At 35.6% G+C, this 24,508-nt stretch overlaps 1 protein-coding gene across 1 annotated transcript in view; it reads right to left on the bottom strand.

The window, feature by feature from the left end:
- LOC133523617 (activating transcription factor of chaperone) overlaps positions 1–24,394 on the bottom strand; it is a 36,206-nt gene extending 11,812 nt beyond the window's left edge. The window contains exons 1-4 of the mRNA XM_061859299.1: positions 24,238–24,394; positions 22,260–22,389; positions 21,046–21,167; positions 1,326–1,493 (exon numbers count right to left, since the gene is read on the bottom strand). Coding sequence (XP_061715283.1) covers positions 1,326–1,493; positions 21,046–21,148 — 271 coding nt within the window. The 5' untranslated portion in view covers positions 21,149–21,167; positions 22,260–22,389; positions 24,238–24,394. The remainder of the gene's footprint in view (positions 1–1,325; positions 1,494–21,045; positions 21,168–22,259; positions 22,390–24,237) is intronic.
- Positions 24,395–24,508: the final 114 nt, after the last annotated feature.

Raw genomic sequence — 24,508 nt, 5'->3', positions numbered from 1 at the left:
ATAATTGTGACGTTATTTATTGAAACAGACCTTATTATCGATGGCGCTTACGCCATTATCAGTGATGCCCCTATATAAATACAACGCTGCGCTACGCAGTGCGGCATAAGCACCCTCGACTAAAGATTCAGGTTTCATAGATAACGTCACAATTAATAAAATAAATTTCAACCAAACGTTAATTTCTCTTTATCTTTTAATTTTATGAAATTGCAACGGGTTTAATATTTTTGATCACTTTTAAAGCAGTTAACTGAAACACTAATCGACTTATAACTATTTATTAAAGCACTCTTTATTTATACTTTACTATTTCTACTGTTTTTATTAGTATTGAACTCGAACAAAATTTTGGTGGTTACTACTGGGAAAAAAAGCCCACCTTTTACCAGTGGTAACTAGTGGGAAAAAAAATTCCCAGTAGTTACCACCAAACCGAGTTGGTGGTCACTAGTGGGATTTGTTTTCCCAGTAGTTACCAGTGGTAAAAGGTCAGCAAAAATCCCAGTAGTTACCACTGGTAACAACTTGGTGGGAACTAGTGGGAATAACCCAAAAATTTCGCAAAACTGTTTCAATTTTTTTTTTCTTTGTCTTGGAATTTAATATTCCGTCATTTTAATAATAATTCGCCTCCTAGTGCATTTTATCCTCATACTAGTTATACTGTATTTTGTAAAAAAAACTTTTCGGTACGCACCTTACCTATATATACTATCTTTTTTTCTGTGAAGAGGTTAATCAGTATTGATTTGCGACCTCAACACATTTATAGATCGTGCCTTTCACGACGACGCGTGCCTTGACTCGTCATGTCATGTTATTAAAGGTTAAATTTAACAAATCTGCGCGTCATTGTGGATGACACGAACTATATAAGACAGAGGGAATATATTTCCCATCTGATTTTGAACCTTATTAAAGTAACAGGGTTCAATTTTGCATAATCCCTGACACCCTTATGCCTTATAAAGGGTTAAACATGGCCATGTTACTTAATCTGTACAATATTTAACCTAGGAACAGACACTAACTACATACAGAACGTGCGTTGAAAGAATGAACTCCGGAGTTTTCTACTTGCTTAATTTTGTTGTAGTCACGTAGTAACTTAGGTTAGTAATCATATGTGCTAGTATTGTATTCCCAATAAACATGTGGCTATTGAGGCCTTCGGCGCGTCTCAACAGTTGGTTTGTCTTAGGAAAAGCCGAGCAAGATCGTTCCTTTTATTCAAAGATACCTAATTGAAACTTGAATAACATTCCAACATGTCACGTTCTGCAATGTGTCTAGTACAGCAGTTGTCTGAAAAGGGTACATACCTTGTTTGCACTGGTTCTCTAGCTGCTGCAACAGATCGCTGGCGAGTTCGGCGCGGCTGGGCTTCGCCTCGGGCGGCGATGGCGGATACAGGCTGGACACATCGTCCTGCAGAACGAACTCGCCCGATTCGATTTTCGTCGCAGCGCTTGGGAAGCTCTTAAGTATATCTGTCGACAAAAGAAATGTTTAAATACTTGCCTAACATAAAATACTTCATAAGTTTTACTTTATTTAGTGTTAAAAGCACATTTATTTATACATATTTAATTAACACATTTCACCTCAGTCCTTAAATATTTGACGTTTTGAAGTCACAAAATGATTAAAAATTAACGACTAGTTAACAGATAAAACAACACAAAACAACAATTAGCTTACGTTGTACAAAATTAAACTGGAAATTTCTACACCGGTCACAAAGTCCATTATTTTGATAGCAACACATTTTCACTTCAAAATATTTATTTTATAAATGCAAAAAAATACTAGAGGTCGTTAATTTATTTAAATAATACTGGCAATCGTGTTTAATTAATAAATTAAGCGCAAGCTGAATATATCTGGCGAGCTTCAAGGTAATCGTAAGAAGCTTAGATAAGTAATGGACAAAATACAACGGGACTCTAGGGACGTCAATATATATATGAACGTTATCTCGCACGATGTTACGTCAAAGCAACGCCCAGATACAGTGCCACTAAATCTTCTGTCATACTGTCATAACAAATTTTCGCCAGCTTAGATACGAATGCACGTTGTCTATCGTTGCCTGAAGAATAGTGACACGTGTGTAACATATATTTAATAATGTCCCCCGAAAAGAATTGAATCAAGGTTGAGTTCCACGTACAAAAGATCCCCTTTTGATTTCATTTGTTCGAGAGGAACAAAATGTCTGAAGCTGAAAAATATCCGTTCCAATTAAAAACGGTTTGATAGTTATTTGTTTTACAAGGGGGCAAAGTTGTAGTTTAACCGCTGTGCTAATATTGATACCCGAGCTAGCGAAAGATTCTAAAATTCGATTTCGACAAGTGGGATCTTGATAGTTGCGAGGGTTTAAAACTTTCAAGGCACGAGGGTTAAACAAACTTTGCCTCCAAGTGAAACACAAAATTTTTCACCACACCAACGCGAGAAAAATACTAACTATGAAATACCAAAAAAATTTAACCAAATGAAATCCAAATGAACGTAATGAAAAAAATATCATTCAAAATCATCATTTAAAAGTCAATTCTATCAGCTGGTAGGCATAACATATAACATAAGGAAACAACAAACAATTTGCATCTAATTACTTTGCCCCAAATGTGGGTAAAATGCAACCTTCTCATTAGTTTTTGAACAATCAAGAGGGCCTTTACCAGGTTGTGTGGTGAAAATGAAGTTATTAGTACTTATGGGCATTACGAGGTTTATGCATTGAGTAATTTTAAAATAAGTTATTTAATTTTATCTTTAAAATGTCTCAGTTTTACACATGATGATAGAGGGTCCATTTGTAAGATCTTGATACCCATCACGTTGCTATACGTACAAATAAACTAGTTATAGATAATGTTTTAACTTTTTAATGCTTACGTGGGAGTTAATAATGACCACGACTTATATTCCTAATCTCCCTTTGAATCAATATAATTTTTCACGTTAGCAGCTGGAACAAGGGTAATTTGCTGCTTAAAAACAGTGAGTAAAATCGCATTTTGCTCACTGAGTGAGACAAAATAACATTCAAGTGACCTTCATATTCGAATGTCATTTCAACGTGCGGGGCCTAATACAAGTTCGAAGTATTTGGATTCTATTGTCTTTGTCCCTTTCACGTCATTAGCAAAAAGAAACAGACAAAAAAGTGCATACGTAATTCAACGATATATTGACGGTTTATAATAGACCCCCGAAATAAGTCAGACCGCATCGTTCCAAAACACCCTACGGGTTTTCATTCGTAATAATTAATTAATGAAATAAAAGTTTAAAATTTAATAAAAATACCATACTTTACGTATTTTAATATACAATCAAAACAATATACTTAAACAAATTTACGCAATTGTTACGCAGTAAATAATTCTACTTAACGATTTTTAAGGATCTCTACTATAGTTGACAAATAGTAGTATCCGCAATTCGGACCGGATCTTACAAAGTTTTTTTTAACAAAAAAAGTTGACGATTGAACTGTCAATTGATGTTCGTTAATTCATTATTTTCGTATCATTTTATTGAAATTTCTTTCGTTTTGTTTTATTGCGATAATTAAAGTTAATTGTTAGAATACCTTCAGAAAACATGAGTGAAATAGTGATGAAGACGGATTATATTTTTTCAGGTTGTATTTTTTGATGGCTGACTGACGTGAAAAATTTTGTGTACTACACGAGATCAAAGTTATTTACATCTCGTGCGCTTTTGAGTCCCTTACTACGCTCAAGATTCTAAATTAGATTCACTCGCTACGCTCGTGAATCTATTATAGAATCTTTCGCTTGCACGGGACTCAAAACAAGCACTCGAAGAGATATCAAACTTTGCTCTCTTGTTGTACAAATAACTATTTCACCTCAGCAGCTCGAACAAACCTACTTTCGTCACTCCAGGGAGTGTCGAAAGGGCGACTTTCCTCACTCCAGGGAGTGACGAAAGGACGACTTTCCTCACTCAAGGGAGTGAGACAAAGTAGATTTTAAATTTAGTGACGGCCATGAATACAGGAATAAAAACTTTACTTGATGTTGATTTTTATTAACCTTTAATATGTTCTCACTACTGAGGTGAAAAGTTGTGTGCCACATGAGAGCAAAGTTATTTTACATCTCGTGTTTTTGAGTCCCTCGCAAGAAAAACTAACTTTCCTCTCTTATTGCACAAATAACTATTGCCATTTTAGTTTATACAACAATTAAAAAACTATAGAAATGGGAAATGTGCTACATTTATAAAGTCAAGCAAACCAATGAACAAACCGCGTTTTTATAATAAACAGCAACTCTCTTGAACCTGAAAGATATTCTAGTACTTATGGCAGAAATAAATATTAGGTGCAAAAGTGAATTCCATTCTATACATCATTTCAATGATTCAATTTGCACCACACACTGCAAAAATGTACTTCATCCAATCTGTTATTTACTTCGTATACAGCTATTTAAGAATTTTAAGAACTGCGTTTTATACAGGGGTTAGGTAATTATTGGGTTATAAAAATATAAGCGTTTTACGGTTAGCCATTAGGCGCCTCGCGCGTATACTCGCTCTGTGTGGACCCGCCTATTGAAGGATGTCCAGCTTCGAGCAACACTCGGGAAGGGAGTCGCCATTTGCACTGTTTCCCCTTTGCCGAAGCACAAGAACAAATGATCTAGCGCGGATGATAAAACTTTAACTAGACCGAGTTCAGTCGCGCGAGTGAACACTGCAGTAGAAAAAATGCCTAGTTGGTCGGTTTTTTGTTGTAAAAAGAGGTCGGCGACATCAAATTTACAAAAGTATTTATTTTACATATTATTACGTTTAATTACATTGAAACACCAAATACTTCTATTTTAGTCTCACGTAATTGCTGGATTTATCGATTTTGCGCCCTCCAGCTAGTCCAGTACAAATTTCGGATCGGTCGAGCGACAAATCCGAGTTCCCATCGCGATAGTGATGTTACCCTCTACAAAATAACGTGTGTCGATAAATTTGAATGTAGATCGTCTACTTGTAATGATTCGGGTTAGACAAATTCTTATTATGGTTTTTATGGCACCAGGGTACCCGGGCATGATTCAAGGTACCTAACACGATTTGTAGGTAGTTGCTCCTACTCCGACGGTCTTTACTTTTCACTCTGATGTGCTGATACCTTTTCATTAGGAAATATTATGTTTTCTGGTGATTGATTCCGAGACAAATCTTACAGCTTGTTGCGTTCACATGAACCCTGCTAGGGTATATAGCAATATAACAGTTAAATAAACAATAAAATTAAAATTATATTAACATGCAGATTTGTATACCTAGGTACTTAAAAAAATTTTTACACGATTTATAATAAAAAAAAGATTTATTGCATATTTTCGGTATATATAGTATTCAATAGGCAATTCCGTATGATTAAAGAAATCATCTATGGAGTAATAGCTTTTTTCAATTAATAGTTTTTTAAGTTTACGTCTAAATATATTATCTTTGGTCTTCTTTATTATTTCTTCCGGTATTTTGTTATTAACTTAAATACATCTATAACACGGGTCATTTCTGAACATCCCTAATTTTGAGCATGGTAACTGTAATAGTTTTACATTTATGCGTCTTTCAGATTTTGTTACTTTTTGTTTAAATAAGTTAAAATGTTTCCTAACAAAATTTGCCGCGTCCAAAATATAGATAGAGGGTAGGGTTAGGATTTCATGTTGTTTAAAAAACGGGATGCTGCTGTTAGGTATCCTAGTACATTTCTTTTATAGAAGGAATAATTGGTGTGCGTCAGTGCTGGCCCCCCATAGTATTACACCGTACTGAAACCTAGAGTGGGCAAATGCATAATAAGCCGATAGCGGAGTCTTTAGATTTGTATTGATCTTGAGTATGCTCAAAGCGTATATAAAGCTACTTAATTTAGTTTTCATAGTTTGGATGTGACGTTTCCAGTTTATTGCAGAATCGATATTAATGCCTTACATTTAAATTGATCTACCTCTTCAATTTTTTCGTTATTTATCTGCAGAGTCATTTCTAGGGCTTTTTTTCTAGGTAGGTTTGAATTGTATTATTTTTGTTTTACTGTGGTTTATTTCTAAATTATGGTCGTCTAGCCAGTTGGAGACTGTTTTAGGTACTTCTGATAGACTATTGTTACAATCCGTAATACTTGTGCTACTCAAAAGAATGGAGACGTCATCAGCAAACATCACACATTTTTCGTCTATTATTTTGGGTAAGTCGTTTATGTAGGCTAGAAATAGGAGACACCCGGTAACACTTCCCTGCGGGATGGAGCCTGTTATAGGTCGCATTTTGGAGGTTATCGTTTTATTTTCCCCCGAACGTTTGTCAAACCAGTTTATTTGGACACATTGCTGACGATTCTGTAGATAAGTTTCGAACCATTTGTATACGATACCTCGGATGCCCATGCCGTATAATTTATTAAGGAGAATGTTATGAGAAACTCGGTCGTACGATTTCGTCGTATCCATATCCAGTAGTAACCCCACGGCGTATTTTTTGTTGTTTAGATGAGTTAGAATTTCCTGGATGTAATGGTAGACTGCAAGTGTAGTGGAGTGGTTTTTCCGGAACCAAAACTGATTTTTATGTAAAATGTTATATTTTTCAAAGAAATTATATACGCGATTTACCATGGCTTTTTCAAATAGCTTCGAAATCGTAGGTAAGAGTGCAATTGGCCTATACAGGCTTGGTTTTGTTTTAATGTCGCGTGGTTTTATAACCGGTTTAATTTTTGCAAATTTTAGCAAATCTGGAAAGACGCCCTCTGTAAATGACTGGTTTATCAATGAGTGCAATGGCATTACATGTAATTTTAATTTTAATTTTAATTTATATTGTATTTTAATGTATGGAATTTATTTTCTGAATTAAAATTATTGAATTGAATTGAATTACTAACTCATTTGTACATAGCTTAATGAATACCGCCGGAATTTCATCTAGACCTAAGCTCATACTGTTTTTATTTGATGAATAAGTGATAATATTTCAGACTCTGATACTTTGCTTAGCATTATAGAATTTAAACAGTTTTTAGTAAGCATATTATTGCTAGTAAAATAACATTCAACGCTCAATATGATAGCATCATAATGAAATCATCTCGAATGTTCGGGTTTTTGATAAGGAACTCGAAACATTTTAAGCACGTTTTATTTTTATTTTATTTTTATTTTTTTTACGTTCGTACTAGTAAAATACTTTATTTTGCCCTGGTGAGAAGCATTCTAGAGTACTTTGCTCACAGATATGGTCACGAAGAATCTACGAAGTCCATAAGAGCCGTAAAAAATACAAAGTCGCTTTTTGACACACTTAGGGTGTGTATCGCGTAATGGACACAAACTACGGTTGTATCAACAGCGTCTTAAGTTCTTCCATGTTTCAACGCTAAATAGTAGGAGAAAAATGCTTGATCTTACGTTTTTTACAAATTAATTAACCATATAGGAGTGGATTGCCCAGAACTTCTTGCTAAGGTTAACTTTGCCGTTCCTTCGAGATTGCCGCGCCCTAGTGTTTACAATGTGTTCAAAGATAGGCTAAAAAAAATAACTTGGGGCGCCACTCGCCGCTATATCGGTTTTATCAAACTTACAACCATCTCCCGAACTCCTTGGTGGCAGATATACTTGGTTAACAGCCTTATAGATTTTAACCCTTAAATGCATAGTGTTCCCAAATGTCTACAAAGCATTAGACAGCTCACAGATTTTAAAAATCTAATCATGATTTTTAGTCTTTTATTATTATTTTGATCGTAAATTAATACACTTTCAGATGTTTTATTCAAATCTGCGCAGTATTTTAATTTTAATAAATTACATTAGTTTTAAGACCAAAGGGCGGAAAATTTGGAAAATCTCCAAAAGTTGGTGATTTTGCGTATGTGATTTAGGCGGTTTTTTTTTTTGGGGTTTGCAATTATTTTATATTTCAAATCATTATCATAGGTATATCACAAATAGTGTACCTTTCTGAGAGTAGTAATATTTTTCATATATCTCTTGCTGAAAATTATATATTTACATAAATATGATTTAGCCTATGTAAATTCTAACACTGATTTAGCAGTATAATCGTTTTTTTTCCAGAATCAGTAAACAATTACGTAACACATATATTAATTTCAGGCAAAAAGAAAAAATCATGCATTTAAGCATTTCAGCTTCCAGGACTCCTAGGAGCTAGGTTAGACTGCAACGTTTACATTTATATTGTATTTTCAACTCCTTCGCATTTTCGTTTTTCGTCTTAAAATATGTTAATGTTAATGATGTTATTTCGTCACTTTTCTATCGCAAAGTGCAAATTAATTAATTCAATTAACATAATTTCCTGCTTTGTATTCTTTTAATATTTGTTATATACCTATATTGTTTGTCCTAAGATAGGTACTGGAATAAGCTGTGGTTACAGATTATTTTTTCATGATTATTGTCTGTTGGTGATCCTCAATATACATAAAAAAAATCTTCAGGGAACATGTGTTAGTATGCGTGTTGTGACTCGTCCGTAGACAAAAACAGATCGAAGTGTGTAAGATTTGTCTATGTAGTGTGTCATTTTCTATGTATTTGTGACATCATTACAGATTGGATTTTGTATATACGTACCTATGTGAAAAGTGCGACTGTGCACGTTTCCCCCGCAAAAAATGCCAGAAAGATTTGTACGCTAAGATATCGCTTAGGCTCCTCCCTTCCGACATGTCGGAAGCCGGTGTTGCTCGAAGGTGCCCAGTTATTAAAGAGTGGCCAGTAATTGAAGATTTAACCTATCACTAAAGTTCTACTTTTGACTCACTTTTGCACCTAACTTTATAAAAGCCAAATTCCACCTTCTGTTCTATTATTTCTATTAAATAGGGAATATTACGCAAAACTCTGCGTCGAGGGCACCACTAGCACAAACAGAGAGCTTACCAAGCCATCTTCGATTTCCGGCAAGCTCTTGCTTGTCGAAATTTCGTTATCTGCCTCACTATCACTCTTGCATATTGGAGCGATAGTCGATTAACGAAATGACGATTTTCGGGTTTCGCGGCAGGCCCTCTGTAAACTTGGTGCATCCATGTCATATTTATTCGAAACAAATTATCTGTGAAAAGTTACTCTATGGTTTACAATAAGTGCTCGTGCTGCACTCTGGCGGCAGAACATTGCAGTGATACCTCCTATTTAAAAAAAAACACTTATTATGACCGCACTAAGCCGCGACAGGAGAGACGGACAATACAGGCATGACGAAACTATAAGGGTTCTTAGTCCATTTATAACTGCGTATTGCCTGCTGCATGATTTATATATATTTATATCCGGCCCTTTTTGCAGATTGTTTGTGTAAAAGGGGACGATCGATTTTCCATACAAACGTAATCCTCATTTTCGTCCCTGGATATTCGAAATAAAAAAATAAAAATAAAACAATCTATTGCAAATTTTAGTTATTATAAAACATTGGTACTGAGTTCTTACAATTACAATATATTGACATTATGGAAGATATTTTAACAGAATTTTATGCATTTTAGTCATAGCTATGCCCGACCTCGTTTTTTTTTTAAGTTAGGAGCAAATACAGGTTTCATAAAAAAATGTAAAGGCTCCTAACTCTTATAATATTGAAAATATCGAAAAATATCAAACGGTCGGGCATTGCTATGATTAAAACACATCAAATAGTGTAAAACTATTTTCAATAATGATAATATCCGGAGAGAAAAATGGGAACTACGTTTGTAAGGAAAGGCTGTTTCGGGGTGGTCGTCCCCTTTCGTCTTAAAGCTAGCGTGAAATTGATTCAGCTCTACGTGTATGATGAAATTGATGAAATGGAATCAAGTCGTAACTTCATAACCACTAAGGAACTTAAGACATGTCATAGCATAGCACTGTTTTGTGAGAGTTCTAGTAGCATCCATAATAGTTCTGTTCTAGGGGTATTTATTTTACTCTGCTCATTTTCGTGAAAAAAATATATAGAAAAGAAATACTGTTTTAATACATTAGCGCCCAAAAGTGTGAGTAGGCGCTAATGTTCCTGAAAGTGGGTGCAGGGGTAAGGTAACCAGCTGTCAAAATTGTTGTAATAGGGGTGACAGTGAACATCAGTATAAAACGATATTTTTAATAAGTTAGTACTTTACTTATTAAAAATGTCAAAATAGTTTTTCAACATAGAAAAAAAGGGTCAAAGGGGTCGAATTCACTTTAACATATACTCGATTTCTAAACACTGAAGCAACGAAACACGTGGAAACAATGATGATAAAAAACGCTAATTCTATATAGAAGAAAAGAAACATAAAATAAGCCGAAATAAATTACATACAGTAGACAAAAGATTAGATAAAGAATCTTATACAGGAAAGAGGTAATAGCTTAAACGATTTTTCTGCCGCCGATTTCCCTAGGTACTATTGAATCTTGTTTCCAATAACAGAAATGGTATCCTGTTATTTTAAACAAGATGTTGCAAGTGGCAAAACATATTTTTATTGGATAAAAGATAAACAGTGGAAATAGCATTATGAATATCCTAATCAATAACATCGGTCTATGGATGGTTAAATGAAAAACAAATATGTTTTTGTAAAGGAGTGACGTGGTTTGTTATCAGCTACCATCCGGTTGCTAGCTGACCGCCTGATTATAAGACACACCCACGAATTCGACCTAGTGATAACTGGATGGAAACTTTATATAACAATCAAGATAAACATTTTAATTTAAGATATTACGTAATTCCATATCTTTACTAGCTCTATTCTCTACTAACTTAGGATTTCAAATCAGTTATATATCTAATTAGACATTATCTGTGTTTTTTTTAAAGTTATGTTTTATAAATTGCAAGTCAGACCCTATATGGAGTACTGCTGTCACTGCCAGCTTGGACCCTTCGACTCAGTACGGAAGAAGAAGGCGCTGTACGTATCGTCGACGATCCTAAACTCACAAGCGATAATGAACCTTTAAGTTTAAGGAGAGACTTTGTCTCCTTGTGTGTTCTACCGCTTGTAAAATGGGCTGTGCTTCTTCTATCACCGCACCGCTCGCCGTTGGCAGGGTGTTCATCACGCTCCGGCTGTGGAATGAGCTCCCTTCTGAGGTTTTCCCGGAGGTCTACAGTATGGGGTTCTTCAAACAAGGAGTGTACAGGTTTTTAAAGGGTCGGCAACGCGCATGTAGCACCTCTGGAGTTGCGGGCGTCCATCCAGTCCAGGCTGCGGCGACTGCTTACTATCATTCGGGCCGTATGCTCGTTTGCCACAGTCGTGGTATGAAAAAAAAACATTCCAGGTAATATGACAAGTCGAGTCGGTAGGACGAATTAGGGCAATTGAACTGCGAGTATATAAGTTGACGACCTAGCGGGGTATGAATCCGATGGACTCGGGTTCAAATCCTGGCAAGGGAATTTATTTGTGTGATGAGCACGAATATTTGTTCCTGAGTCATGGGTGTTTTCTCTATCTATTTAAGTATTTATAAATATGTATATATTATATTTATAGTTGTCTCAGTACCCAAAACATAAGCTTTATTGAGCGTATTGTGGGACTTAGTCAATTTATGTGGTAATATCCTACAATATGTATTTTTTTATTTATAAGTCTCAGGGAAAACAAAGAATACAATTGAAATGAATAATTTGCATTAGTCATTTTCTTCTTCTTCTTCTGTCTCCGGCCTTATCCCATATTCAGTTGGGGTCGGCTCTCCTAATCGCTTTTCGCCAGCATGTTCCATTCTGGGTCGTCATTGGATCTAATTCTATTCTAGAGCTTCGAAGTCACTACCGATAGCCATGTGAGACGGGGCCTTCCGGAACCTCTTGAACCGGTGTCGATAGCTAGCACTTTACGGGCCATATGGTCTTCGAGCCTTCTCATAACGTCCCAGCCCAGCCGGCTCCGTACCAGCGTAGTCTCGTTTCGGCTAGCTTATCAGATATCAGTGTTACTTTCAGGCGTCCACGTATATACTTATTAGCCACTTTATCTATGAAGGTATCCATTTTCATCATGGTAATTAACTAGTAGTTGAAATACAAAAGTATTATTTATTACCTAAAGACAGCAAAATCCAAATATTTGTGTATAAGATAACTTATGTACGTTCAACTCTGATATCCAATAGAATTATAAGTTATAGGTTCAACCGATAGTAATCATGCATTAAGTTCGTGATCACCATAATACATAGGCATCGTATAGGGCAATTCAGAACTATATCTAAGTTGTTTGAGACCAAATATTAATTCCACATTACAATGTACATTGTACGAGGTTGGCAATGAATAAATAAATAATCCTTGAAGAGACATAGTATACACCTCGTCCAAAAAGTAATAAAGTGCAAAGGATAAATGATGTGGAGATGCTACAGAAAAAAGTTGTGAATAAAGTTTAAAAACAAAATTAGAACTGCTATTCTAGTCAAATCGTTGTGTAGAAAAGAAACCATAGAGTTATATGGCGGTTGCTACATAATGTCTATTTAGCAACAAGATATGGAAATGTACAGTAACGAGCTTATTTCGATAACATCTCGGTAATATTACTGACCTTATTCCTATCGTTATCGTGTGCATGAGGTGAATTCGTGGGGGGTGGTGCGACAGCACACAACCGTGATTAATTTCATTAAACACTTATCAAATGCGGAGGACACAACAAACTTATAATTAGTTAAATGAAACAAGCTCGTTCGTCGCTAATTAGACCCCCTGCAGATAATCCCGTGAACCCTGAACATCAGTGTTGATTGTGTGCTTGTTAAAATAGGAACGGAACATAAATGTGTTGCAGGAAAATAATATTAAACAATAAAGAACCGACTTCACAAAACAGGATAACATGCCATAATTTTATGGCTTGGAGTAACGACTAAGAGGCATGGGTATTAATTCATCATTCCGTTAAAACGTCAATATATTTCATTAATTTCGTTTAAACACGGTTTTAATCTATTCTAATAATTAGCGGTAGTGGTAAAAGTAGTAGAAGAGTAGTAGCAGTAGGTAGTAAATATTACAAATTCACAGGTTAGAATAAATGTTAAAATATTTAACGCATTTTACATACGATCCGATATAAATGTGCTCACTCAGTTTAATCGCCTGGTTAATTAACCTTAAGAGACAACACCATCGAGGTTTAATATAGGTATCTTGCAAATTCGAGGTTCTGTAGTTGATAAGGAGTTGGTAGAGTTATAGCACTTAAAATAACTTAGCTTTAAGATCTAAGGCCCAAATTAATTATTAAAATCATAATCGTTCAAATATGAAGCCTTAAGTAGACAACAAAAAATTACTCATTAATTTATTATTCATTATTAATAGGTAGTCCCCATTCTTATAATGATGCATGTGGTATCTATGACGATAAAATAATCACACACACTTGCGGTGTTGACTATAATGCCATCTCTGTGTGGTACGGTGAACTTTTTCTACATTAAGCAACCGCATACGCAGACATTTTCACGTCAACGAGCAGCAGTTTTCAGACATGTATACGTCGAACATGACTGCATTTAGAGTTAGAGACTAAAATGTCATTAATTTTTTTCTGAAATCAGTCTTGTTTTAGAGACAATGACAATTCTTGTGAAAAGTACCATGGGCAACTTTGTATGGAACCTGATCCAAAAACCAACAGAAATGAGAGTTAGGTCACTAGATAGGCATTTGTATGTACAGTATAACGTCACTCGATATATAGGACAATCGGAATAGAACAAACCTCGAAATCTCTTGGACAGTCCTGAAATTCGGTATATATGTAAATAAAAGGCCCCCTATTCATGTACATACCATTTGACATTTAGGAACCTCAAGGAATCGCAGCCATCTTGGAAAATGTGTACCATCCTGGAGAAATTCGCGTTTTACTCAAGCATGTTCGTAGATTTTTAAGCCATGATTTACGTCTTTGTCCGGATGATCTTTTCCCTTCAATCTTACCCTGAATAACGAATTGAAGGAGTTCATACTTCTCGTTTCGCATGATATGAACCAAGCTTGCCTAGTCAACACTACCTTTAAAACCTGGACTTTAAAAACTACATCACTCTCCCGTTAGATATTCTATCCTTCCATGATATTTTCAGGATTCTTCTGTAGACCCACAATTCGAAAGCCTCCAAGCGTTTACACATATTCTAGGTCAGTGTACACGATTCTACTCCGTACAGAAGAACCGAGAAAACATAGCACTGAGCTAAACGCACCCTAGAAGGGTTCTTCAGCGAACGGTTGCAGAGATGTCCGAGTTTCATGTAAGCGTTACGCGCCTGTTCAATCCGACACTTAATTTCGACGTGGTGCTCACTCTGGTCGTTTACAATGCATTCTAGGTACTTGTAAAACTGAACTCATTAAACTACCTGAGTTCATAAAATTACCTGATCAGATAAATAATCAGTTTTAATTTATCGCTATTAAGAGGCTAACGTATGCGGAGTGAAATCTGCACAAAATTCAATGTCGTATTTTTTGACGTATTTAACAATGTTTAATGTAAGATAAAGTTTACTCCAATGCGAGATTTTTAACGGCAGTTATGGTACTTTAAAACCATCTGTGTCGAAAACACAAATGTTGTCATTTTTTTAGTTACAATTTTATCTTCCTTAGGAAAACTTTCTGTTGGAAACTTTGTGTGTTTGTGTGTCACATTCTCGCCCGTTGAACCATTGGTGTTCTCAAAATAATAGTTACCTTGCCATGAGTTTCTATTTTAAGTGACATATGATTAGTCCCCCATAAATCCCATAATGCAAGAACAGCTGTTTTTTTACATTTTTGACCAAATGACGTTACCGCATTTTCAGATCCTTTTTTTGTTTTCGGAGACGGTGGGCTTCACTTTTCTTAAATGTTTGTCGATGCCCATATCATTAAGATATTTTTAAACAGTTTTATTGCAACATTTGAATGTTCTCGTGACCTCTCTGTAAGATTTTGTGACTCACCGGGTCTTCCTTTTTTTAAATCGATCTCTCCCAGAAAACTAGCTAATGCTGGAATATTTCCCTGAATCAGACTTTCTAGTGGTAGTTTTTGTAAAGAAAAAGGACGCACAAATAATAAAACCAGACCATCAGCTCTAACCCGTTTCCACAAAATGTCCCACTATCTTCGCTTTCGGCTGTAGGGAAATAGTACTGGAAAAATTACATAGTTTCGCGACAGTGTTCTTCTTAATTGACCATAATTTCAAGAGAAAGAGTCCAATACTCATGAAACTTGCCGGATGAATTGACATATACATAGACTTTAAATTGGCAGTTAGATGTAATTTCAGATTTTTTTACTTTTTACATGTTCCAAACTTTGTGCAGATTTCACTCCGCATACGTTATCAAGTGAGTGGGTTTCGTAAGGTTACGCAAATCTGCCACGTCCAAAAAACCTGTTTTAGCCAAAAATATAAAATGTATACTAAGTTTTAATACTGTCAGCTAATTTAGAGCCAAGAGCTAAATTTACTCTAATTAACATACCACGTGTAGATAACTGTCCTCTAGATGTGCCTTCGTCATTAAATTACAGATATCGTTATTGTCTACTACGTCTTCAGTTAATTTGAGCGTAAAAAGCGTCGGGGCAGAGGTTAGATACTGTTATCGAGACAAAGTCTGGCTCGTGAGCGCAGGCACTAGATACAACTTAAGATAACGCGAGGGAGTGGTTAACAGGATGTGATAACATAGATAATTTATTCTTATTTAATTTATTAATATCGTAAGATGAATTAGATGAAATGAAATCTCATTTCTATATACTATTGAGCAACATTGTTTTAATTAGAACTAGCTAGTCAGTAGTTATTGGTAAAATTTATTATTTATAACAAAGAGTATCCTATATCAATTTTCAGTCCTCTAGCATCAAAATTTGCGAAAGTCTCATACAAATTTTCATCCCCTAGTTTAATAGGTTGGGGGGTAGAAGTTCCAAGTTTTAGATTTTTTTTTGTTGTTTGTGTACTAATACTAGCTTTTACACCAAATTTCAGCTTTGTAGAACTTCATGGAGCACCCTAGAATTTTGATGATCATCAGTGAGTGACGAAATCGAGTTTTTTTTATATATCAAAAAGTCTAAAGTATGAGGAGCTATGCAATTGAAACTTTTTATGTGTACTTGTAACTTTTTAGAGTACGGCAAGCTCGGCCGAATTACACCTTCCCATACAAACGGAGTTTCGTTCTCATTTTAAAACTACATGCTGGATTGTAATGAAACTTTGCACATACAATGGCATGAGGTAGGTATCTAGAGCTGAAATTAGTTTATATTGCTCCACCTTACAAAACAAACGAAATAGAGCAAAACCAAGTTTTGTATGAAAATCTTAAACTCGGTGTATTGTTTTACTATGGTATTTGCGGTTACACAAACTAATAACAGCCATATTATAAGTACAAAGTTTCACGGCAATCTAGCTAGTCGTTTTAAAATGAGAGCGTAACTAAGTTTGTATGGAGGACCGAGCTTGCTGGGGACTCTTTAATAAGTCCACTATTGACATCATATCCCGAGAATTTTTTATCCGGTATAATCCAAACCCAAGTTATGAGGATTAAAAAAACGACGAAGCGCTTCGAGAAAAGGTAAGCAGTGCCCTTGCGCTTCGCTTGACTCGTCTTGGGAGGGGCACTACCTTGCTCCCAGATTACACTTGTACAATCAGGGACATTCGCGGTAAACTACCTTAAGGGCGATTTTTTTTTAAACGTCTTGCGGTGAGGCGATAAGACAAAAGTGACAACCAATAGTATGGCACTTATAAAAAGGGGGTGTCGAAAAAAATATCTCTGTGGGAGCCATAGTTTAGCTCACTCGTAAGGATCGAGGAAAAATTTTCTGAACTGGTTCATCGCGAATGTCCCCGATTGTACATCCGGCAAGTAAAAAAAAACATATTTATTATATCATTTAACTGCTGTATTTGTTGCCGAAATGTGTTGGCGTGATCACGATCAGGTGATGAGTGATAACACTTGTTAGAAATTTACTTCCACATTGCATCATATAAAAATAAACAAGGGGTTAATGCTCCTGTGATAAAAGTCGTACTACAAATATACAAAAAATATGTGCCTAATTATACACGTGCCTAATTATTACAAGCGCGCGAAGAAAATAAACTGAATTGATTGACATTTATCATAGCAAAGGTTCCTTTCTTGTATAATTAATGTATTCATAACCCGAAGCGAAGTAAAATGATTTTTATTGGCTGCATAAACACTACATATTAATTCAACCCATGTATTAGCTTAACTCAGAACTATCTTACAAATCACTATAAATGCAACCATATCTGTTTTCTAAGTCTGCTATTTGTAGTTTCCTACAATGTTCAATACAGTTTAAAAAAAATCCTGAGAAACAGTCAAAGTTATAATATATATATATATATATATATATATTTTATTTATTTAATCTGTTTATTTCATTTCAATGTTAGAGGTACATCCAGAACTCAGTTACAATCTCTATATTGGGATGAATAAATCCATAACTTACGAAAGCATGTTGGTGGGTAATTGTTAAGGAAAATCCAAATATACCCTTTATCATAATCGGAATCGGAAGGCGACATAATTGGTTTGGCATTGAGACTGCACTGCGCTCTTTTAGTGAGGGCTTAATTGCCGTCCAAGGATAACACGTATTTCACTCCACAGTTTGTTCGCGGAATTTTATGGATGATTATATTAATACTCAGCATAACAGCAGTTTTGGACCTTGGACTTCGGACCACATCTATGCTAAGTATTCATCTACAACCCATCTAAAGGATTCCGTTGGTAAAAGACCAACTAACTGTTGAAGTTGACTGCCAGTAATTAATTGCAATGACGTTTTAAGCAACTTGCAAAAGGTACGCTACTGTAGTATCGATACTATATTGTTAACGTTAAAAGTAGAGTAGCAAAAAACATGGTATAGATTAAACTCATGGGTCTGTTGACTGGTCTAATATAAATACCAGCTAATGGTCAATTCTCAAAATCTAGCATGAACTGATCCAATAAGTGACAGAAACATTTATGTTTCAATCACACCATGACTAATTTCATTTATTTAGTTTCATATTGCGTATGTGACGCTGTTGCGTCCTATCATCAGAGCAACAATAACTATAGAGGTGACAAGGGCAAGACGATCGAACGAGATGGTCATATGGAACTTTTAGTAGGAGTATCAGAGACAGTGCTATTATTGTTTGTCCTTGTCAGTCTCATTTTTCATTTCTGCGTGCAACTATAAAGTCCTAAGTGAACTCCAAGAATGAACCCAACTAAAGTGCGTAGGTTGTGTTGTTGTCTGGAATGTTAAATTGTTTTTTTTTAATTTTGTCCCATTACGTAGGTTCTACCCTCACACATATGGCAACTCACTACAGTTGCTTTGACGTCCTACCATTACAACATGCCATTATGCCGCATTTACATTCAGCCGACGTGAGCAGGGAAGTGGGCAGGACGAGTGTGTATATACGATACTTCTCACGCCACTGCCTCCTCGCGCCGCCCGGCGCTCCCCAAAAGAGCGGCTTTTTGCGTGGAAGTCAAAGGACCGGCAGCGCGAGCGGCTGTGTGTGTTTATATTCTGCTCCGTCGCTCAGTACTAGCGCCTGGAGGAGAAAGACACCTGCCATTGCCGAAACTCGAAAGCGAAGTTAGAGGTAGGGCAGAATGTAAACACACACTCGAGCTCGGAACATGGATTTATATTGCAATCCTAGGTCATTTTCTCTCTCCCTCCCTTAATTTATATTATCCTTCTATGCACTGAGCAATCGATTACTTACAATCATATCACAAAGATATAGTGCGTGATTAGTGCACACAACTTGACGCGCAAAATGTATGACAAGACATTTTTGCAGAGCTAAATATAAAGGCGAGGGATACATTTTTACCCACATCCCACATATTTGTTAAATTATTATTGCAAATTACTGTCCTTACACGTGTCTGTATAACATACTCTTACTATAATGACGTGATATTTTCGAATCAAACTGTACTAGAGATTAAATGTGGCATTATCTAGGAAAAGGGACCTTATTGTCGATGGCGCTTCCGCCGTAATAAACGATGCCCCGATAAAAATACAACGCTGCGCGACGCAGTGCGGCGTAACCGCCATCGCTAATAAGGTCCCTTTTCCTAGATAATGCCACATTTAATCTCTAGTACAGTTTGATTCGAAAATATCACGTCATTATAGTAAGAGTATGTTATAAAGACACGTGTAAGGACAGTAATTTGCAATAATAATTTAACAAATATGTGGGATGTGGGTAAAAATGTATCCCTCGCCTTTATATTTAGCTCTGCAAAAATGTCTTGTCATACATTTTGCGCGTCAAGTTGTGTGCACTAATCACGCACTATATCTTTGTGATATGATTGTAAGTAATCGATTGCTCAGTGCATAGAAGGATAATATAAATTAAGGGAGGGAGAGAGAAAATGACCTAGGATTGCAATATAAATCCATGTTCCTAGTTCTATCACCGGTCGTGTGTGGGGAATAAAATGCATCGGTGCGTAACGTTGTTATAATACTATTTAAGGCCAGAGCACACCGACTGTGTGTACGTAGCCGTGCACGTAAGCCAAAATGTTTGAGTCGCTCATAAGGTCATAAGCAGGGGTCGGACAAAAAGTGCGGATGACGTAAAAATGACGTAATCTTGGACACAGGATGATGTTTGAGTTTGTATTTAAACTTCCGTGTGACATGTAGTAACAAAGTAGTATTAATGAAGTAACAAAATAATCGTAAATAAATCCATGGAATTAATAATACAGATATAGGGTGATGTAGTGAATAAAATAAATTTCACGAAACTTGTTACCATAAGCTATAATTATTTGATATTAGTTCGAACAAGTCTGTGGGATTGCCACAATATTCGAGAAAAGATGACATTTTAGAGCGTTTTCTTATACATTAGTAAATATAAATTTTAGCTAAATATAATCGTGAAGATACAATAGCTAAACAATAACGAAGTCAATTTATTGTTCATCTGATTGACAATGTGTCAGTCAAAAACGTACTTACTCATTTCAAGTGGCGATATCGTTTAATAAAGAGGTTGATAAATGATAAGTGATAATTGTTTATGAAAATCAAAAATACTATTTGAAATCACCTATAAGTGGTTTGACGTCATCCGCACTTTTTGTCCGACCCCTGGTCATAAGGATCTGAATATTACAACACGCACGTGCACGTGCGCGTCGACGGGCCTTATTCAAACGTAGCCCTTGCGTATGTTTGCATTCATTTGTTCATTCAATGCTCCCGTCGTCGTCTCGTCTGTATTAGGTCTCTTTTTTAGAGCGAGTGGGTTATTATTTCACTTATGAACTTTATTATTTAACCTATGTCGCTTTCCCTTTGCGTGAGAGAAGGGTCATTTGCAAGTCAACCTCAACACCAAACAAATTTTGTATCAAAGCTACAAATTCATAGTTTTAATGAAATTAAAAATTACCATAGTTAATTAAAAGCTAAAGCTAAAGCTTTTTTGACATTGTGTCTAATTTTGCGATATTACCCAATAGGGAGTATTACTGCAACGTTCTGCCGCTAGAGTGCAGCACTAGCACCTTTCATAAACCATAGAGTAACTTATACATAATGTGCCTTAAACTGTTTATTGCCAAGTTTTCATAGATAATAAAATATGATATTGATATGATAAATCAAGGCGGTATGTTTATAAAGGGCCTACCGGGAAACGCGAAAATCGTAATTTAGTTATCTGCCTCTTCATCGCTCGAATATTCAAGAGTGATAGAGAGGTTAGATACCGAAATTTCGATTTTCTTGTTTCCCAGCTTCAGATTGTGATGGATTGTGGTAGTGGCGCCCGCTACGCAGAGTTTCGCGTAATATTCCCTATTGCTGCCGTAAGAAATGAGTAATAAAAGAAATAATAGTACACACCATCGTTGTTAAGGAGGTCGGTATCGAGCAGCAAGGAGCACTCTTCATTCGTGAGCAGGCCGTCGGCCGAAGCCAGCGACCAGTCCCATACGCTCACACTCATTCTTGGCAGTTTGTTTGCTCTGAAAATTTTGACAGGGATTCGAATTATACTAGATGTTCGGAATTATTCGCCATGGTACTTATTTTGTTAAGTATTTGACAATACTTCATACATAATTCTACAGTAATACTATTATAATTATCAGGGCCCGTACTTTTCTGGCTGTTGACACAAAAATGACGTAATTTGACATACAGGGAGATTTTTTACTACATTGACGGGTAAAAAAATAAATACTTGTTACGTGAATAAAAACTTGTTACGCTGTTAAAAATTAAAAATATTTATTCTATTATAAATTAATAATCGATTATTTATTTGAGTGACAATGAGATGAACGTAGACGTTTCCGTACTGATTGTCAAGTATATGTATCAGTTAACTAAAGAGGTGGACAAATGATTAATTATAACGAAAATACTAAGTGGAATCATACCCTATGTAGTGTGACGTCATTTTTCTGTCAACGGCATGAAATGTACAGGGCCCTGATAATTATACTATTATACTACACTATTAGTTGTAACAAATAAGAAAACTTTTGACTCAGTAAATTGCTTTATATTAATTTGCCCTTTTACTTTCATGTCATGGTCAATATCATCTCTATGTTATTCTGAGTCAGTCTCTGAGAATGAAATGCAAATAGGTTAAGTAAGTATATAATTGCTTATTAGCACAACTTAGATATCTGGTCAATATATAGTATTTATTCTTCAGAGAGACTGATTAGCAATAACAATATGATACCAAGGTAGGTTCTTTGTCAGGTTTTGCAAATACATATATACCAATGTATATTTGAATATTGACAATCATAAATTTGACGGCCTCCTAACCAAGTCGGTAGTGGGGCTGTGTTCGATCTGTATGGAATAATAAGTATATATTTATTTATAAATTTATAAAATAAACTCACGAAATAAGAAATAAACAAAAATCAAATCAATTTGTCTTTAACCCCTTGACCGCAGAAGAAGTCAACTGACGCGCGCGGCTTCAGCCTAATATCAACCTTAATGCGTTCCGAAAAGGTTCACGAAGATGGGCCGTACGCACACGATAGGTGTGGCGTTCAAAGGGTTAAATACAGTAAGAAAGTTGTACTCACCAGGGATGCAGATACAAGCGCAGATGGATGTTGATCAGATAAGTCCGATAATCGGAGGCTGATGGCGTCCAAGGTTGGTGATGCGAGTTGTTGGAGGACAAAGATGTCCGGTGAGGGCGCCATTTTGGCACTGAAATACACAAGTTCGGGTGTTATAATAGTAACCTATACTAACCTTATGGTTAACGTGAAGAAGTCTAAAAGCATGTGGAAATCATAATTCAATACACACACTATTTTGTTATACTAAAAACTACAATTCAAGAGAAAACGAACTTCATGAGAGTGTTAAGATAGTGAGGCCAACAGGCCAATTCGAACGTACACTGACATCAGAATGACATCCAAATCATGCGATTTAGTTATCGCGCCTTTCACTCGTACTTGTCCGTACATGTATTGGCGAGAGCGAGACGCGCGATAGCTAAATGACATCATTCAGACATTCTGATGTCATGGCCATTTTTAACCTATTTTCTTAGATAACTTCTAAACTATTGAACTTAAAACTATAGAAAATATATATTTGAGATTCTCACAATAACCCTTTAATTTGATATATAACAGGATATAGCTTGCAAAACTTTATTTTAATTTTTTTCATTTACCCAACCTGAGGTGACCCGTGTTTAACCTCTCGAATGCCGGAACGTGAATCCATGTTAGTAGCTATTGAACTCTAATTAGAATTCAGTACTTACTGCGCGGAGCCACGTTCCGGAATTCATGAGGTTAAAATGAATTGATTTAAGTTAAATGTCCATCTTTGGGTCACAGACCAACATTTGTATACCAAAGTTGAACTTAACTAGTCTAGTAGTTTCGGAGCAAATACTTAGGCTATGACAGACGGACAGACAAGACGTGTGATTCTATAAGGGTTCCGTATTTTCCGTGTATGCCTGGTTGGATGCACTGACAGATTTCATCTCAATACTTTTGCGGTATTTGGCGTTTTTAGGTTATAAATTATATGGAAATGATACCTGTCAAGTTTGAAAAATACTATACCAAATATAAAAATATATAATATATTCCTAGACAACATGTTTTATCAAAATTGATTAATAATGTTGATGTGTTTTTAATTTTTTTTCTTTTTATTAAAATATTAGAAAAAATATCACTATCTTTAAAAAGCTTCATTGCTTTTCTAAATTACCTTTAAAACATTCTGTATTCCTCCTGAAAATGCTTTTATACTGAACATTTATAGCAAGCATTTTTCTCAGTAAAAATAATGATTAACTTAATAGTAATATTTTATTGATAGTGTAACACTTATGTGTTCTGATTACACATACACAAGCAATACTTTCTAATCTAGGCTCTTGCTAAACATGCCATGTCAACATGCAACAGATGCTGGCTTAGCATTGCTTAAGAGCACTTACAACACTGCAATACTGGTGACAGGTGCATACTTAAGTACTTAACAGAGTATTTGTAGTATGCAAGAGAATATTGTGTATTGTTAACAAAGATTATAGAATGTATATATGTATAAGTAACACAGGTAGGTTTTAGCGATGCGTACAGGTGGATTCACGAAAACTGGCGCGGATTTTATATGAGAATTTCGACAGTCCAGTAGAAACCTCTCACCAGCTCTTATGAATAAACTATAGAATTTGCTGTTTGATACTTAAAATAGTTATGATCGAATGGTGAAGTTACCTATGAGCTGAAAATAGTAAGGATAAACGTTATCTCTCACTATAACGAGAGAACTCGTATACTCAAATATAATGCTTTTTTTTTCCCATTACAGTGAATAGCACTGTGACGTCAACTCAATGCGTGAACTATGTACAGTCAAAGAACGATGCGTTGTTGTCGGACGTACACGAGCAAGTCGTTTGTTGATATAGCGCAGTCTCCCGCCATAAGTGAAAGCCAGCTTTGCTGGAATGCAATCGACTACCACTAAATTGCGATCTATGAAAAACTGGTAATAACATTAAAAATCTGTACTTACAGCATTTTGATGTCTTGTGTGTAGGCACACAGGGGTGTGCAAACGTTTAGGGAACTAGAAACCCATCGTGATCACAATTAATAGTACGAGAAGAACAAATACACGTTTATTAGCTGTGGGCCATTGATGAGTAATGAACGAAGCTATGACATTTTCCATAGAAGTGTCAATTTCGACATTTTATTATTCCATTTTACGTAAGCAAGCTTCGTTCTGGTTCAATTTTGATTATATTTATGACTGTCGAAATTATAACTATCTGGTTCAAAAC

The sequence above is a fragment of the Cydia pomonella genome, chromosome 12 (assembly GCF_033807575.1).
Source record: "Cydia pomonella isolate Wapato2018A chromosome 12, ilCydPomo1, whole genome shotgun sequence".
NCBI classification, from domain to species: Eukaryota; Metazoa; Arthropoda; class Insecta; order Lepidoptera; family Tortricidae; genus Cydia; species Cydia pomonella.
Note: the sequence above shows the minus strand (reverse complement) of the source record. Positions and strands in the feature narration are given on the sequence as shown.